Genomic DNA, 18,641 nt, shown 5'->3' with positions numbered 1-18,641 from the left:
TGAGCTTGAACTGTGGTGACCTCATGACTGACTTTTTCCCACAATGCTGATGTCACCACAGTTCAGCCTGACTGGGAACGCAGCCTCACTGACCAGAGGTAACCACGATGAAGTCACCACTGGTCAATGATGCTAAGCTCGCAGCAGCTCATTCACCAGTAGTTCTCAGTATGGACGGTTGCATCTTGGCACCATCCAGGTTGAAAACTATATATCCCCCAGACATGGATTATAGCAAGGAACACAAGGACTGATAGGTGAGGCATATTGTTGTTTTTTTTATTTTTGTTTTATGACAGGAGGCAAGCGATTCAGTGGAACTAGGCATTAGGTGAGTATAACTGTTTTTCCATTTTTACTTAAAAAAAACAAAAAAACACAGTTGTTATTTTTATTTCTAATAAAAGACTTTATTCTGGCTGTGTCTTTATTTACCATATAAATGTAAGATTAGTAATGGACAGGTGTCTTTTAGACGCCTCTCCATTGCTAAGCCATGGGCTTGATGTCACCTGACAATACAAAGGTGACTTCCCACAATCCCACAGATAGGAACCCCACTTGCCACCGCTACAGGTCAATTGGGAACAGCCGGGCAAAGCATCAGAATTGAACCTAATAGAAGTGCCTTTTCTGGGCAGCTGCGGGCTGCTATTTTTAGGCTAGAGGGGTCAATATCAATGGCCCCTTACCAGCCTGAGAGTACCATCTCCCAGCTGTGTGCTTTAGCAAGGCTGGTTGTCAAAAGTAGGAGAGAGCCCACGCAATTTTATTACATTTATTTAAATAAATAAAAATTACAGTGTGGGGACCCCTTTTATTTTTGATAACCAGCCTTGCAGAAGCTGACAGCTGAGGGTTGCAGCCGCCAACTATGAGTTTTGCCTGGTTGGTTATAGAAAATACAAGGGAACCCATGCCGGATGTTTTATATATTCATATATGTTTTAAATATTTATAACACAGGCAGCCACTCCTGCTGTCACTGGTATTAGGGCAACAGGTGTAGGCTGATGGTAGTAATAGTCCCATCAGCCGCCATCTGCTGTTATTGTTATCACTTGAATATAACTTTGATCGTTCTCCCTGATAACCGTCAGAGCAGTGGAGAATGATGAAAGCTGTCTTCAGCGCCGGGGAACAGCGCTTACTGTACCACTTCTTCCCTGGGGCCCGTACATGAGGTACTGATGCGGCACACAGTTGCCACACGTGTGCCGCAAGTATTACACGGACACTGTTATCTCTGATACCGTTTTTTTCCGTTACCAGAAATATCAGGACGTGTGAAACCGGCCTAACATGTATGAAATTTTTTTTTGTTTTGTAAGGGTACATTCCCACGGTCAGTGAATGCTGCGAGTTGGACGCCGCGTACATTGCAGCGTCCAGATGTTACAGCATAGTGGATGGGATTTCAAGAAATCCCGACTCCACTATGCGGCCAGAGACCCCTGCGCATCACCTGCGGAGACGGACATGCGGCACGTCTTTCCAGACTGCTGCATCTCAATTTATCTTGCGGAGACTTGCTTCTCCGTAAGATAAGGCTATGTTCACACGCTGCGGATTTTGCTGTGGATCCGCAGCATTTCCGCAGCAGATTCCCATGCGTTTACAGTACAATGTAAACCTATGGGAAACACAATCCGCAGTGCACATGCTGCGGAAAAAAACGTGTGGAAACGCAACAGTTTACATTCTGCAGCATGTCAATTCTTTGTGCGGATTCCGCAGCGGTTTTACACCTGCTCCATAATACAAAACCGTAGGTGAAAAACCGCGGTAAATCAATGATAAATCCGCAGGAAAAAAGCAGTGCTTTTGCCCTGGGGATTTATCAAATCCGCTGCGGAAAAATCCGCAGCCCTCACAAATACATGTGCACATAGCCTTAATGTCGCCCATACAATGTAATGGACGTGATGATTCCGCATGGTACAATGAACACATGCGGAATCACCTGCGTTCAAAAGCCGACAGTGTATTTTTTCTTTTTTTTCCAGGAGATCGAGGGCGTCGCATGGATTGGCAGAAAAATAAAGATGGCAAAACTGTGTAGTGTTTTATTTCATTGCAATACTTTATTCTGGCTGTGTGTGTTTATTTCTTGCATTAACAACTATAGGATTAGTAATGGATAGGTGTCTTTATTGACGCCTCTCCATTACTAAGCCGGCTTGATGTCACCTTACAATTCAAAGGTGACATTAACCCCCTATTACCCCATATGCCACTGCTACAGGGCAGTGGGAAGAGAGAGGCTAAGTGCCAAAATTGGCACATCTTAGGCTACTTTCACACTAGCGTTTTTATAAATCCGTCACAATGCGTCGTTTTGCAGAAAAAACGCATCCTGCAAAAGTGCTTGCAGGATGCGTTTTTTCCCCATAAATGCGTTTTTTCCCTCATTTTCCACGGTATTCACGGTGGAAAATGAAATGCTAGGTGAAATCCCAAGAAACAATGAAAACCCTATATTAAGGGTCACCAATCTAACCCAAGAAGAGGTGCGAAACCGGCTAAATAAGATTAAAATAGATAAATCTCCGGGTCCGGATGGCATACACCCACGAGTACTAAGAGAACTAAGTAATGTAATAGATAAACCATTATTTCTTATTTTTAGTGACTCTATAGCGACAGGGTCTGTTCCGCAGGACTGGCGCATAGCAAATGTGGTGCCAATATTCAAAAAGGGCTCTAAAAGTGAACCTGGAAATTATAGGCCAGTAAGTCTAACCTCTATTGTTGGTAAAATATTTGAAGGGTTTCTGAGGGATGTTATTCTGGATTATCTCAATGAGAATAACTGTTTAACTCTATATCAGCATGGGTTTATGAGAAATCGCTCCTGTCAAACCAATCTAATCAGTTTTTATGAAGAGGTAAGCTATAGACTGGACCAAGGTGAGTCATTGGACGTGGTATATCTCGATTTTTCCAAAGCGTTTGATACCGTGCCGCACAAGAGGTTGGTACACAAAATGAGAATGCTTGGTCTGGGGGAAAATGTGTGTAAATGGGTTAGTAACTGGCTTAGTGATAGAAAGCAGAGGGTGGTTATAAATGGTATAGTCTCTAACTGGGTCGCTGTGACCAGTGGGGTACCGCAGGGGTCAGTATTGGGACCTGTTCTCTTCAACATATTCATTAATGATCTGGTAGAAGGTTTACACAGTAAAATATCGATATTTGCAGATGATACAAAACTATGTAAAGCAGTTAATACAAGAGAAGATAGTATTCTGCTACAGATGGATCTGGATATGTTGGAAACTTGGGCTGAAAGGTGGCAGATGAGGTTTAACAATGATAAATGTAAGGTTATACACATGGGAAGAGGGAATCAATATCACCATTACACACTGAATGGGAAACCACTGGGTAAATCTGACAGGGAGAAGGACTTGGGGATCCTAGTTAATAATAAACTTACCTGGAGCAGCCAGTGCCAGGCAGCAGCTGCCAAGGCAAACAGGATCATGGGGTGCATTAAAAGAGGTCTGGATACACATGATGAGAGCATTATACTGCCTCTGTACAAATCCCTAGTTAGACCGCACATGGAGTACTGTGTCCAGTTTTGGGCACCGGTGCTCAGGAAGGATATAATGGAACTAGAGAGAGTACAAAGGAGGGCAACAAAATTAATAAAGGGGATGGGAGAACTACAATACCCAGATAGATTAGCGAAATTAGGATTATTTAGTCTAGAAAAAAGACGACTGAGGGGCGATCTAATAACCATGTATAAGTATATAAGGGGACAATACAAATATCTCGCTGAGGATCTGTTTATACCAAGGAAGGTGACGGGCACAAGGGGGCATTCTTTGCGTCTGGAGGAGAGAAGGTTTTTCCACCAACATAGAAGAGGATTCTTTACTGTTAGGGCAGTGAGAATCTGGAATTGCTTGCCTGAGGAGGTGGTGATGGCGAACTCAGTCGAGGGGTTCAAGAGAGGCCTGGATGTCTTCCTGGAGCAGAACAATATTGTATCATACAATTATTAGGTTCTGTAGAAGGACGTAGATCTGGGTATTTATTATGATGGAATATAGGCTGAACTGGATGGACAAATGTCTTTTTTCGGCCTTACTAACTATGTTACTATGTTACTATGTTACTTCTATTGACTACGCATTTGCGACGGATTGCCACACTTCGCATCCGTCTTGCGACGGATGCGTCATGCTTTGGCGGACCGTCGGGAGAAAAAAACCCTATATGTAACGTTTTTTTCTCCTGACGGACCGCTTTTTCCAACCGCACATGCGCGGCCGGAACTCCGCCCCCACCTCCCCGCACCTTACAATGGGGCAGCGGATGCGCCGGAAAAATGCATCCGCTGCACCCATTGTGCAATGCAGCAAACGCTAGCGTCGGAATCTCTCCCCAACGCATTGCGACGGGGAGATTCCGACGCTAGTGTGAAAGGAGCCTTACAGATGCGCCATTTCTGGGGTGGCTGAGTGCTGGTGTTTGTAGCCGGGGGAGTAATATCTATGGTCCTTTCCTAGGCTATTAATATCAGCCCACAGCTGTCTGCATAGCCTTTTCTGGCTATTAATTATAGGGGGACCCCACATCGTTTTTTTGGGGGGGCCCTATTTTAATATTTTCTTATTTCTCTACATTTCAGTTCACTTGTTCTGTATGTCCTATTCTAATGTATAATGTTCTTCTGTCAACAAACTGTCATGTCAACTATGTAATTCCTTTATGATTTTTATGATTTAAGTCGTGCTGCTGTGATACCATAATTTCCCACGGGATCAATAAAGTGTATCGTATCGTAATAGCCAGTAAGGCTAAATATACAGTTGCAGTCTGATATTCATAGTCTGGGAAGATCCATGGGTATTAACCCCTTCCCAGGCTATAAACATCGGCCCCTAGTTGCTGGCTTTCCCTCTCTGATGCAGAAAATTGTGCGGGAGCCCATGCCATTTTTTTTTTTCAATTTTTTAATAAATTAAACATATTTCATTTAAAGCTGGGGTCACACTTGCAAGAAACTTGCACGAGTCTCTCGCATCAATACCCGGCACTGCTGCCGGCACTCGGGACCAGAGTGTGCGGCTGCATCTATTTCTATGCAACTGAACACTCTAGTCTGAGTGCCAGTGGTAAGTGTGACCCTGGCCTAAAGCAGATTTTTTGTGTGTGTGTGTCTTTATTTAACTCTTTATGTACCATTTTATTATGTTTATTACTAAACATCTGGCTTGCTATATCTATATATAGATACTAGATTGTGGCCCGATTCTAACGCATCGGGTATCCTAGAATATGCATGTCCCCGTAGTATATGGACAGTGATGATTCCAGAATTCGCGGCAGATTGTGCCCGTCGCTGATTGGTCGAGGCAACCTTTATGACATCATCGTTGCCATGGCAACCATTATGACATCTACGTCGATACTGTGCCCGTCGCTGAATCAGAAACGTGAGATGTCTACGTCCTTTATGACATCATCATCGCTGTGCCCGTTGCTGATTGGTCGAGGCCTGGCGGCCTCGACCAATCAGAGACGCGGGATGTCTACGTCCTTTATGACATCATCGTCGCTGTGCCCGTTGCTGATTGGTCGAGGTCTGGCGGCCTCGACCAATCAGAGACGCGGGATTCCTACGTTGATGCTGTGCCGGTGTCTGATTGGTCGAGGCCTAGCGGCCTCGACCAATCAGAGACGCGGGATTTCCAGGACAGACAGACAGAAAGACAGACAGACGGAAAAACCCTTAGGCAATTATATATATAGATACTGTATCTATCAATATATCTATAGATATATTGATAGATAGATATATCTATAGATAGATGGATATATCTATAGATGGATAGATAATATAGATAGATCTATAAATATATCTATAGATAGATTGATCTATAGATATACCGTATCTTATCTACAGGGTGGGTCATTTATATGGATACACCTAAATAAAATGGGAATGGTTGGTGATATCAACTTCCTGTTTGTGGCACATTAATATATGGGAGGGGGAAAATTTTTCAAGATGGGTGGTGGCCATTTTTAAGTCGGCAATTTTGGATCCAACTTTTTTTTTTCCTATGGGAAGAGGGTCATCAAACTTATTGAGAATTTCACAAGAAATACAATGGTGTGCTTGGATTTAACGTAACTTTATTCTTTCATGAGTTATTTACAAGTTTATGACCACTTGTAAAATGTGTTCAAAGTCTTCTCCCACTCTGGACACACTGATGGCAACACCGCAGAAGAAATGCTAGCACAGGCTTCCAGTATCCATTGTTTCAGATGCTGGGGTCATCTGAAGGCAATTGTCTATGCTGTGAAGATATGAGATGTGCAGTGGTCATAAACTTGTATAGTGGTCATCTCTATCTATAAATATATCTATCTATTATCTATCTATTATCTATCTATCGATCTATCTATATTTCTGTGTGTTAACATTATTCTTCAATGAAGTATGTAAATGAAGAGGTTGGACAAGAAATTACATCACTATTGTTTTTTTGTTGTTGTTCAATAATAGATCTTTATTTAGCTTTCAAAGAGGCATACAAATCTGCATGAAAAAAACGCATGAATATCCGCATCAAATCCGTGTGGATTTTTGGCTTTTCATGCGGCCCACGGGAAGGTCCCCGGAGTAGTCAATGCCCGGGCGGCAGCCGTATCCTGCCGGTTACCGGCCTTTTAACTCTAAGTGCACAGCACTCAGTGTTCATCACAGAATGCTGTCTGCCCTGCACATGAATGGTGTCATCAGCGTGGGCGGGGTTAGTGACTGCGGGCGTGGTTAGCTCTCCTGTTATGATCTGGTGGCCTAGGAGCAGCATGAGACGGACTCTGGAGAAGGTGGTCCCTGTACTGACCGCAAACCCTGAACTAGCAGCGCAACTAGAAGTAGCCGTGGCGGGTACCTAACACTCCCTAGACCCCTCGGCACAGCCTAAGATCTAATTACCCCTAAAGGCAGAAACAGGAAACCTATCTTGCCTCAGAGAAAATCCCCAAAGAATAGACAGCCCCCCACAAATATTGACTGTGAGAGGAGAGGGAAATAACATACGCAGATATGAAATCAGATTTTAGCATAGGAGGCCATACTAGCTAAAAAGAAAGAAAAGAACAGAGTACTATGCGGTCAGTACAAAAACACTAGAAAATATCCACCGCAGAAAATACGGATCACCACATCTGACTAAAGACATGGGGGGTATATCGGCATCTCCAGAGAAATATCTAGGCTGCAAAAAATCCTTCACAGACTAAGCTGGACAAAACAAAAACATGAAAAATGCACAGAACTATAAAGTCCACTGCAGGTGGACAGAAAAAACCAAGCAGGACTTATCTTTGTAGAAAAGCACAGCAAACTGGAGGGACCAGCAGGGAAGTGAATCCTTCCAGAACAATGGACAACTGGCACTGACTAAAGGATCCTGCAAAGCTATATACCCCAGTCAGTTTTGCAATTAGTAGATACACCTGTCCACTCCTGAAGTCCAGGCACAACTGCATTACCCTCTACAACCAATGGAGGGAGCCCAAAAGCTGAATTCACAACAGTACCCCCCCTTGAGGAGGGGTCACCGAACCCTCACCAGAGCCCCCAGGCCGATCAGGATGAGCACGATAAAAGGCACGATCCAAATCAACGGCATGGACATCAGAGGCAGAAACCCAAGAATTATCCTCCTGGCCATAACCCTTCCACTTGACAAGGTACTGAAGCTTCCGCCTCGAAAAACGGGAATCCAAAATCTTCTCTACAACATATTCCAACTCCCCATCGACCAACACAGGGGCCGGAGGATCAACAGAGGGAACAACGGGCTCCACATATTTCCGCAACAAAGATCTATGGAAGACATTATGAATAGCAAAAGAGGCCGGAAGCGCCAGGCGAAAGGACACCGGATTAATAATCTCAGAAATCCTATAAGGACCAATAAATCGAGGCTTAAAGTTAGGGGAAGAAACCTTCATAGGAACATGACGGGAAGATAACCAAACCAGATCACCAACCCGAAGCCGGGAACCAACACACCGACGACGGTTAGCAAAACGCTGAGCCTCCTCCTGAGACAGCACCAAATTGTCCACCACATAAGCCCAAATCTGCTGCAACCTGTCGACCACAGAATCCACACCAGGAAGGTCAGAAAGCTCAACCTGCCCAGAAGAAAAACGAGGATGAAAACCAAAATTACAAAAAAAAGGTGAAACCAAAGTAGCCGAACTAGCCCGATTATTAAGGGCAAACTCGGCCAATGGCAAAAAAACCACCCAATCATCCTGATCAGCAGACACAAAGCATCTCAAATAGGTCTCTAAGGTCTGATTAGTTCGCTCAGTCTGGCCATTTGTCTGAGGATGAAATGCAGAGGAAAAAGACAAATCAATGCCCAGCTTGGCACAAAAAGCCCGCCAAAACCTGGAAACAAACTGGGAACCTCTGTCGGACACAATATTCTCCGGAATACCATGCAAACGCACCACATGCTGAAAAAACAACGGAACCAAATCAGAAGAAGAAGGCAATTTAGGCAAAGGTACCAAATGAACCATCTTAGAAAATCGGTCACAGACAACCCAGATAACCGACATTCTTTGGGAAACAGGAAGATCGGAAATAAAATCCATAGAAATATGCGTCCAAGGTCTCTCAGGGACCGGCAATGGCAAAAGCAACCCACTAGTGCGGGAACAGCAAGGCTTAGCCCGCGCACAAATCCCACAGGACTGCACAAAAGAACGCACATACCGTGACAAAGGAGGCCACCAAAAGGACCTAGTAACCAAATCTCTGGTACCAAAAATCCCAGGATGGCCAGCCAACACAGAACAATGAACCTCAGAAATCACTTTACTAGTCCATCTATCAGGAACAAACAGTTTCCCCACAGGACAGCGGTCAGGCTTATCAGCCTGAAATTCCTGAAGAACCCATCGCAAATCAGGGGAGATGGCAGAAAGAATCACCCCTTCCTTCAAAATGCCGACCGGCTCAAGAACCCCAGGGGAATCAGGAAAAGAAACTCCTAGAGAGGGCATCCGCCTTAACATTCTTAGTACCAGGAATGTACGAGACCACAAAATCAAAACGGGAGAAAAACAGGGACCATCGAGCCTGTCTAGGATTCAGCCGTTTGGCAGACTCGAGGTAAATCAGATTCTTATGATCGATCAGGACCACAATACGGTGCTTGGCCCCCTCAAGCCAATGTCGCCACTCCTCAAATGCCCACTTCATAGCCAACAACTCCCGATTGCTGACATCATAATTGCATTCCGCAGGCGAAAACTTCCGAGAAAAGAAGGCACACGGTTTCATCAAGGAACCATCAGAATTCCTCTGAGACAAAATGGCCCCTGCCCCAATCTCCGACGCGTCAACCTCAACCTGAAATGGAAGAGAAACATCTGGCTGACGCAACACAGGGGCAGAAGTAAATCGGCGTTTAAGCTCCTGAAAGGCAGAAACAGCCGCAGAGGACCAATTCGTCACATCAGCGCCTTTCTTGATCAAATCAGTTAGAGGTTTAACCACACTGGAGAAGTTGGCAATGAAACGATGATAAAAATTAGCAAAGCCCAAAAATTTCTGAAAGCTCTTCACAGATGTGGGCTGAATCTAATCATGAATGGCCTGAACCTTAACCGGATCCATTTCTATAGATGAGGGAGAAAAAATGAAACCCAAAAAATAAACCTTCTGCACTCCAAAGAGGCACTTTGACCCCTTCACAAATAAAGCATTATTACGGAGGATCTGAAATACCATCCTGACCTGTTTCACATGAGACTCCCAATCATTGGAAAAAATCAAAATATCATCCAAATATACAACCATGAATTTATCAAGATAACTCCAAAAGATATCATGCATGAAGGATTGGAACACAGATGGGGCATTAGAGAGTCCGAATGGCATCACAAGGTATTCAAAATGGCCTTCGGGCGTATTAAATGCAGTTTTCCATTTGTCACCCTGCTTGATACGAATAAGATTATATGCCCCTCGAAGCAGGGCCGTATTTAGAGTTTCTGCTGCCCTAGGCACTTTTAGTGCTGCCTCCCACTTTGGTGAGTAAGACACTATCGGCAGTCGCCTTTTGCAGCAGATCGGCAGTTTTTCTGCATCTGCCGCGTACCGGATCACTTACGGCAACACTGCGTTCAACCTCATTCATTCCCTATGGGATTTGCGGCACTTGCCATGATCTGGCAAATGCGGTACCATACCTCCCAACTTTTGAAAAAGGGAAGGAGTTATGAAGTTTGCGGCGCACGTAGTGCGCCGCGGCAAATTTTAGGCCATACCTCTGACCACACCCATTTCACAACTAGTCACACCCATATCCACATCCCAACCACAGCCATTTAGCACTGCTGATCACACTGTTTTATATACAATAATTATAAACAAAAAAAATATGGCCACACAGTGCTCCATACTGTATAATGACTGCACATGATGCTCCATACTGTATAATGGCCATTGGCCACACATGATGCTCCATCCTGTATAACGGCCACACATGATGCTCCATCCTGTATAACGGCCACACATGATGCTCCATCCTGTATAACGGCCATACATGATGCTCCATCCTGTATAACGGCCACACATGATGCTCCATCCTGTATAATGGCCACACAATGCTCCATACTGTATAACGGCCGCACGTGATGCTCCATCCTGTATAATGGCCACACATGATGCTCCATCCTGTATAATGGCCACACATAATGCTCCATCCTGTATAATGGCCACACATGATGCTCCATCCTGTATAATGGCCACACAATGCTCCATACTGTATAATGGCTCCACATGATGCTCAATACTGTATAATGGCCACACATGATGCTCCATACTGTATAACGGTCACACATGATGCTCCATACTGTATAATGGCCACACATGATGCTCCATACTGTATAATGGCCACACATGATGCTCCATCCTGTATAACGGCCACATGATGCTCCATACTGTATAATGGCCACACATGATGCTCAATACTGTATTATGGCCACACACAGTTCTCCATACTGTATAATGACCCCCCCTCTTGTATGCATGGCTCATATTCCCCACCCCCCTGTATGCATGGCTCATATTCCCCACCCCCCTGTATGCATGGCTCATATTCCCCACCCCCCTGTATGAATGGCTCATATTCCACCCCCCCTGTATGCATGGCTCATATTCCACCCCCCCTGTATGCATGGCTCATATTCCACCCCCCCCCCCCCTGTACGCATGGCTCATATTCCACCCCCCCCCCCCGTATGCATGGCTCATATTCCTCCACTTCCCCCCGTGTGCATGGCTCATATTCCTCCACCCCCCACACCTGTATGCATGGCTCATATTCCTCCACCCCCCATCTTGAATGGCGCGGCTTACCGTCCTCCTTCTTCCCCCCCTCCCCTGTCCCCCCATCCCTCATACTCACCTGCTCCTCACCGCGCGGCCGCGACGTCCCTCTGGCTGTCCCGACTCCCGGCGCGCTGCACCTTCTTCCTGCGTGGGCGGTCAGGTGATACCGCTCTGCTCATTAAGGTCATGAATATGCGCATATTCATGACCTTAATTAGCGGTACCACGTGACCGCTCATTAAGGACGAGCTCCAGACGCCGAGACCAGGCATCGCTGGAGCAGCAGGGTGAGTATTGTCTTCAAGGAGGGCGAAAGGGAGGGTGGGCGGCCAGGGGGGGCGGGGTCGTTCGGGAGGTGACCCAGCTTTTTAAAAAAAAACAAAAAAAAAAAAACCTTGCTCAGGTGCCGCCCCCTGCATTGTCCCTGTCCTAGGCACGTGCCCTCACGTGCCTAGTGGCAAATACGGCCCTGCCTCGAAGGTCAATCTTAGTAAATTTGTTAGACCCCTTAATCCTAGCAAACAAATCAGTAAGCAAAGGCAAGGGGTATTGAAATTTAACCGTGATCTTATTCAAGAGGTGATAATCAATACAGGGTCTCAAGGAGCCATCCTTCTTGGCAACAAAAAAGAACCCCGCTCCCAACAGTGAAGAAGATGGCCGAATATGCCTTTTCTCCAAAGACTCCTTAATATAGCTCCGCATGGCGGTATGTTCAGGCACAGACAGGTTGAAAAGTCGGCCCTTAGGGAACTTACAACCTGGAATCAAGTCAATAGCACAATCACAGTCCCTATGCGGTGGAAGGGAACTGGATTTGGGCTCATCGAATACATCCTGGAAGTCAGACAAAAACTCAGGAACTTCAGAAGAGGGGGAAGAGGAAATTGACATCAAAGGAAACTGATCATGAACCCCCTGACAACCCCAACTAGTCACAGACATGGATTTCCAATCCAACACCGGATTATGTAGCTGCAACCATGGAAAACCCAGCACAATATCATCATGCAAATTATGCAACACCAGAAAACGACAATCTTCCTGATGGGCTGGATGGTCAGCTGTGTCCAAAACTTAGGTTTATTTTTAGCCAACGGTGTAGCATCAATGCCCCTCAAAGGAATAGGGTTCTGCAAAGGCTGTAAGGGAAAACCACAACGTCTGGCAAATTCTAAGTCCATTAAGTTCAGAGCGGCGCCTGAATCCACAAATGCCATGACAGAAAATGATGATAATGAGCAGATCAAGGTCACGGATAACAGAAATTTAGGTTGTATAGTACTGATGGCAACAGAACTAGCGATTCTCTTAGTACGCTTAGGGCAATCAGAAATAACATGAGCAGAATCACCGCAGTAAAAACACAACCTATTCTGACGCCTGAATGTTTGACATTCAGCTCTAGACAAAATCCTATCACACTGCATAGGCTCAGGGCTCCGCTCAGAGGGCAACGCCACAGTGTGCACAACTCTGCGCTCACGCAAGCGCCGATCAATCTGAAAGGCCAGAGCCATAGAATCACTCAGACCAGCAGGCGTGGGGAACCCCACCATAACATCTTTAACGGATTCAGAAAGACCCTTTCTGAAAATTGCCGCCAAGGCATCCTCATTCCATTTAGTCAGTACAGACCATTTTCTAAATTTCTGGCAATACAATTCTGCCGCTTCTTGACCTTGACACAGGGCTAACAAGATTTTTTCAGCCTGATCCACAGAATTAGGCTCATCATACAACAACCCCAATGCCTGAAAGAACGAATCAACATTAAGCAAAGCAGGATTGCCAGATTCCAGGGAAAATGCCCAATCCTGTGGGTCACCACGCAGCAGAGATATGATGATTCTAACTTGCTGAATAGGATCACCAGAAGACCGGGGTCTTAATGCTAAAAACAGTTTACAGTTATTTTTGAAACTCAAAAATTTGGATCTGTCACCAAAGAATAAATCAGGAGTGGGAATCTTAGGTTCTAAGGCAGGAGTTTGAACATTGAAATCTGAAATACCCTGTCCCCTAGCAGCAAGCTGATCCACCCGAAAAACTAACTTCTGAACATTCATGTTAATACTAGACTCCGTAGCCACCCAGAGGTAAAGAGGGAGGAAAATACCAAACAGGCTAAGGAAAAAAAAATGGCTCAAAAGCTTTCCGCCCTTCTGAGATGCAATTAACTCATTGTTGGCCAGTTGTACTGTTATGATCTGGTGGCCTAGGAGCAGCATGAGACGGACTCTGGAGAAGGTGGTCCCTGTACTGACCGCAAACCCTGAACTAGCAGCGCAACTAGAAGTAGCCGTGGGGGGTACCTAACACTCCCTAGACCCCTCGGCACAGCCTAAGATCTAACTACCCCTAAAGGCAGAAACAGGAAACCTATCTTGCCTCAGAGAAAATCCCCAAAGGATAGACAGCCCCCCACAAATATTGACTGTGAGAGGAGAGGGAAATCACATACGCAGATATGAAATCAGATTTTAGCATAGGAGGCCATACTAGCTAAAAAGAAAGAAAAGAACAGAGTACTATGCGGTCAGTACAAAAACACTAGAAAATATCCACCGCAGAAAATACGGATCACCACATCTGACTAAAGACATGGGGGGTATATCGGCATCTCCAGAGAAATATCTAGGCTGCAAAAAATCCTTCACAGACTAAGCTGGACAAAACAAAAACATGAATAGTGCACAGAACTATAAAGTCCACTGCAGGTGGACAGAAAAAACCAAGCAGGACTTATCTTTGTAGAAAAGCACAGCAAACTGGAGGGACCAGCAGGGAAGTGAATCCTTCCAGAACAATGGACAACTGGCACTGACTAAAGGATCCTGCAAAGCTATATACCCCAGTCAGTTTTGCAATTAGTAGATACACCTGTCCACTCCTGCAGTCCAGGCACAACTGCATTACCCTCTACAACCACCGGAGGGAGCCCAAAAGCTGAATTCACAACACTCTCCCGTCTTCCAGGAAGAGGAGCTGCTGCCTGCCAAAGAGTCCAGAGCGATCTCTGTGCTGGCAGCTCTGTGTCCGCAGGTGATGTCTCTCAGCTATGTGCCCACTATGATCTATGTGTCACAATATGATCTCTTTGCTCCCCTAACTATAAGCCCCCTGTAATCTCTGTGCCTCCCAACTATGTGATCCCTGTGCCCCTCAGTGATGTGCCCCCTGTGATCTGTGCCCCCTCTATGTTCCCTAATATGATCTCTTTGCTCCCCCAACTATACGCCCCCTGTGATCTCTGTGCCTCCCAGCTCAGTTCTCCATGTCATCTCTGTGCCCCTTCAGTGATCCCTCTGCCCCCATTTGTGCCCCTGTGATCTCTGTGCCCCAATATGATCCTTTGCTCCCCCAACTATAAGCCCCCTGTGATCTCTGTGCCTCCCAGCTATGTGGCCGCATGTCATCTCTGTGCCCCTCCTGTTATCCCTGTGCCCTGCAGCTATGTGCCCCTGTGATCTCTGTGGCCCCTGCTATGTGCACCAATGCGATCTCTTTGCTCCCCCAACTCTAACCCCCCTGTGGTCTCTGTGCCTCCCAGCTATGTGCTCCCATGTCATCTCTGTGCCCCTCCTGTGATCCCTGTGCCCCCAGCTATGTTCCCCCTGTGATCTCTCTGCCCACCGCAGCTATATGCCCCTCTGTGATTTCTGTGCCCCCATCTATGTGCCCCCTATGATCTCTGTTCCCCTTGTGATTTCTGTGCCCTCCACCTATTGCCCCCTATGATCTTTGTGCCCCCCTGCTATGTACCCCTCTGCAATATTTGTGCTCCCATCTGATCTGTGCCCCCTGTTATCTCTGTCCCCTCCAGCTATGTGCTCCTCCTTGATCTCTGTGCCCCCTAGCTATGTGCCCTCCTTTGATCTTTGTGCCTCCCTGTGATTTCTGTGCTCTCCAGCTATATGCTCCCCTGTGATTTACAAATGGTCCTCGGCTGTAAAAAGGTTCCCCACCCCGTCTTATAGTATTTGCCATTATTGTCTCTTGTGGTTGGCATTCCGCTGTCTTACTGCTCTAAATGTGAAGACGTTTTTCACATTTAACTGCCGGAATCGCCTTTCCTCCATCCATACGGAATATTTCGTGGTTCTTTCTACAGTCTTTGGAAGGAATAAGTCATGTTCCAGTCCTTTGTATTACTCTCATAATGTACTTATGGTTGAAAATCAGATGTTTTTTTTTTTGGTACAGTTGTGTGAACTTGGCTTTACGGTGAGATGATGATCTGTTTTACCACAAAAGTTGTAAGGTTGTTGTACACATTAATGTAATTGAAACCCACTATTTTAAGTTGGACATGGTATTGCTATAGTGTGAATGAAGGTGTCCCAGTTTTATCCTGACAGAAGATGTCAGGAAAAAGAGGAATTTGGCTGGTTAAACCTTCCATTCTCAGAGTGGTCAATAGGGGCCAACCTGTGGTAAGACTTAATCTGTTAATTATTGAATTGTGCTACATGCTTTGCAACTTGTATGACTTAATCTCACTTTTATTTTTTGCTAGGTGATCATATAAGAAGCTTGAAAAAATATGGGATATCTACAGATTTTAAAGCCGATCACCGTGGTATCACACAAAATACAAATAAACAGCGAGTCATTCTCCCATCTACACCCGCAGCCACTCACAACGTGTATAAATTATGTTACCCTGTCCAACTGGTCTATGTTCCTAATTCACTACAGACTGTTAATCAAATTAAAAATGAAAGTAAGAATGTTGATCATCAAAGAATTCAAACGGGAGAGACTACATATTCATTTTTTCAAATGACATGTGTTCCAAAGGAAAGTCATGTTAGAAATGAGAAAATTCACACAGTGTTAAATACATTCCCATGTTCCGAATGTGGGAAACGTTTTGCAGATCAATCAAGTGTTGTTTTACACCAGAGAATTCACAGATGGGAGAAGCCATATTCATGTTCTGAATGTGGGAAACGTTTTAAACAGAAATGTGATCTTGTTAATCATCAGAGAATTCACACAGGGGAGAAGCCATATTCATGTTCAGAATGTGAGAGATCTTTCAGCCAGAAAACACATCTTAATAGACACCTGAGGGTTCACACCGGAGTGAAGCCGTATCCATGCCTTAAATGTGGGAGATGTTTTGCTCAGAAATCAGATCTTGAAATGCATGAGAGGAGGCACACAGGGGAGAAACCGTTTTCATGTTTAGAATGTGGCAAATGTTTTCCCGCGAGAACTCATCTTACTAATCATCTGAAAATTCATATAGGGAAGTAACCATTCTCATTTTGATACACATTTGTGTTATTGACAAGTAAAGTAATAAAGCATACAGCAATTATAGTCAAGTAATGTTACGTGTCATACATTAGAAATTGAGCGAAATGTAAGTCCCTAAATAATTATTAAAAATTATTTGCAGTTACCAATAAACATCTCATTTCCAAAATCTAAATAGCACCCAGAAAACACAGCTATATATCAGCCAGGTCTCTACAATTTACAACATTAGTAGATATAACTACATTTCAAACTTCTGTTTGGCAATCATTAATAACTGTTTGTTAGAAAAATGTTGGGCTATCTTTCTTTTTTTTATTCTTTACATGCATACCTCAGAGTCTGGAAATCAAATCACCTTAGAAAGAACATCTGTTATTACAGTCCAATAAGTGTGATTACACGAACAGTACCATACTTGACTCATAAACTTTGTGTGCACCTGCAGTAGCACACATGACATTTTGATGCCCAAACTCTAACCACTTTGAAAGGCCCCATTCAAATGTCTGGGTTTTTTTGTGTCCCCTGTTCGTCCCCTTTTAACCCCTTAATGACCGCCAATACGTCTTTTTACTGACCTGCTGAGATATAAGAGAATAGCCTCCCCATACAGGTGACAATCCAGCAGCTGTCGGCTGTACAATATAGCGGACAACTTGCTGCATTAGGCTAGTTTCACATTTGCGTTAGAATCCGCAGCGTTTAATCCGCATCCGCAAGTGCTGGAAAAAACGCATATAAACGCGTACAAATGCGGCGTTTTTTTAGACGCATGCAGTAACGCATGCGGTTAAAAAAAGCCGTGTTTCACGTTTTTCCATGCGGTTTTTTCTGCATTTGCGTTTTTGGTGCGCATGGTGACAAATTTTACAGGAGAAAAATCTAGATAACCAGACACCGCCAATGTGACTACAGAGGGCGTGTATTATGGGATCTCTATATATAGACCATAGGACTGCTGAAATCTTAACAGTGTGCTACTGTTTCCTGTGTCATGAAGGATCTTCGCATGGAGAGCTTTTATTTCAACCTGGATTTAAGCATCAAGCTGTTTCTTGCCTGTGCGTTTGCTTGGGAGCAAGACAGAAATCGCGAAAGATGGAGGAGACGGCGTAGGCGTTTTTGCAGACACCCCATTATTGAATTACGTGAGAGACGTGGGGCCTATCACACGCTGTATGGCGAGCTTAACCCCTTTACCCCCAAGGGTGGTTTGCACATCAATGGCCAGGCCAATTTTTACAATTCAGACCACTGTCCCTTTATGAGGTTATAACTCTGGAACGCTTCAACGGATCCTGGTGATTCTGACATTGTTTTCTCATGACATATTGTACTTCATGATAGTGGTAAAATTTCTTTGATATTATCTGCGTTTATTTGTGAAAAAAACAGAAATTTGGCGAAAATTTTGAAAAATTTGCAATTTTCCAACTTTGAATTTTTATGCAGTTAAATCAGAGATATGTCACACAAAATAGTTAATAAGTAACATTTCCCACATGTCTACTTTACATCAGGACAATTTTGGAACCAAAATTTTTTTTTGTTAGGGAGTTATAAGGGTTAAAAGTTGACCAGCATTTTCTCATTTTTACAACACCATTTTTTTTTTTTAGGGACCACATCTCATTTGAAGTCATTTTGAGGGGTCTATATGATAGAAAATACCCAAGTGTGACACCATTCTAAAAACTGCACCCCTCAAGGTGCTCAAAACCACATTCAAGAAGTTCATTAACCCTTCAGGTGTTTCACAGGAATTTTTGGAATGTTTAAATAAAAATGAACATTTAACTTTTTTTCACAAAAAATTTACTGCAGCTCCAATTTGATTTATTTTACCAAGGGTAACAGGAGAAAATGGACCCCAAAAGTTGTTGTACAATTTGTCCTGAGTACGCCCGATACCCCATATGTGGGGGTAAACCACTGTTTGGGCGTATGACAGTGCTCGGAAGCGAAGGCGGGCAAT

General features: G+C 44.5%; 1 protein-coding gene across 1 annotated transcript in view; it reads left to right on the top strand.

The window, feature by feature from the left end:
• The window catches only part of LOC138663988 (oocyte zinc finger protein XlCOF8.4-like), a 68,596-nt gene extending 51,823 nt beyond the window's left edge, over window positions 1-16,773 (top strand). The window contains exon 7 of the mRNA XM_069750384.1: window positions 15,915-16,773. Coding sequence (XP_069606485.1) covers window positions 15,915-16,660 — 746 coding nt within the window. The 3' untranslated portion in view covers window positions 16,661-16,773. The remainder of the gene's footprint in view (window positions 1-15,914) is intronic.
• The last annotated feature ends 1,868 nt before the right edge of the window (window positions 16,774-18,641 follow it).

The sequence above is a fragment of the Ranitomeya imitator genome, chromosome 2 (assembly GCF_032444005.1).
Source record: "Ranitomeya imitator isolate aRanImi1 chromosome 2, aRanImi1.pri, whole genome shotgun sequence".
NCBI lineage: Eukaryota > Metazoa > Chordata > Amphibia > Anura > Dendrobatidae > Ranitomeya > Ranitomeya imitator.
The sequence above is the reverse complement of the archived record's forward strand: the minus strand, read 5'-3'. Positions and strand labels throughout refer to the sequence as shown.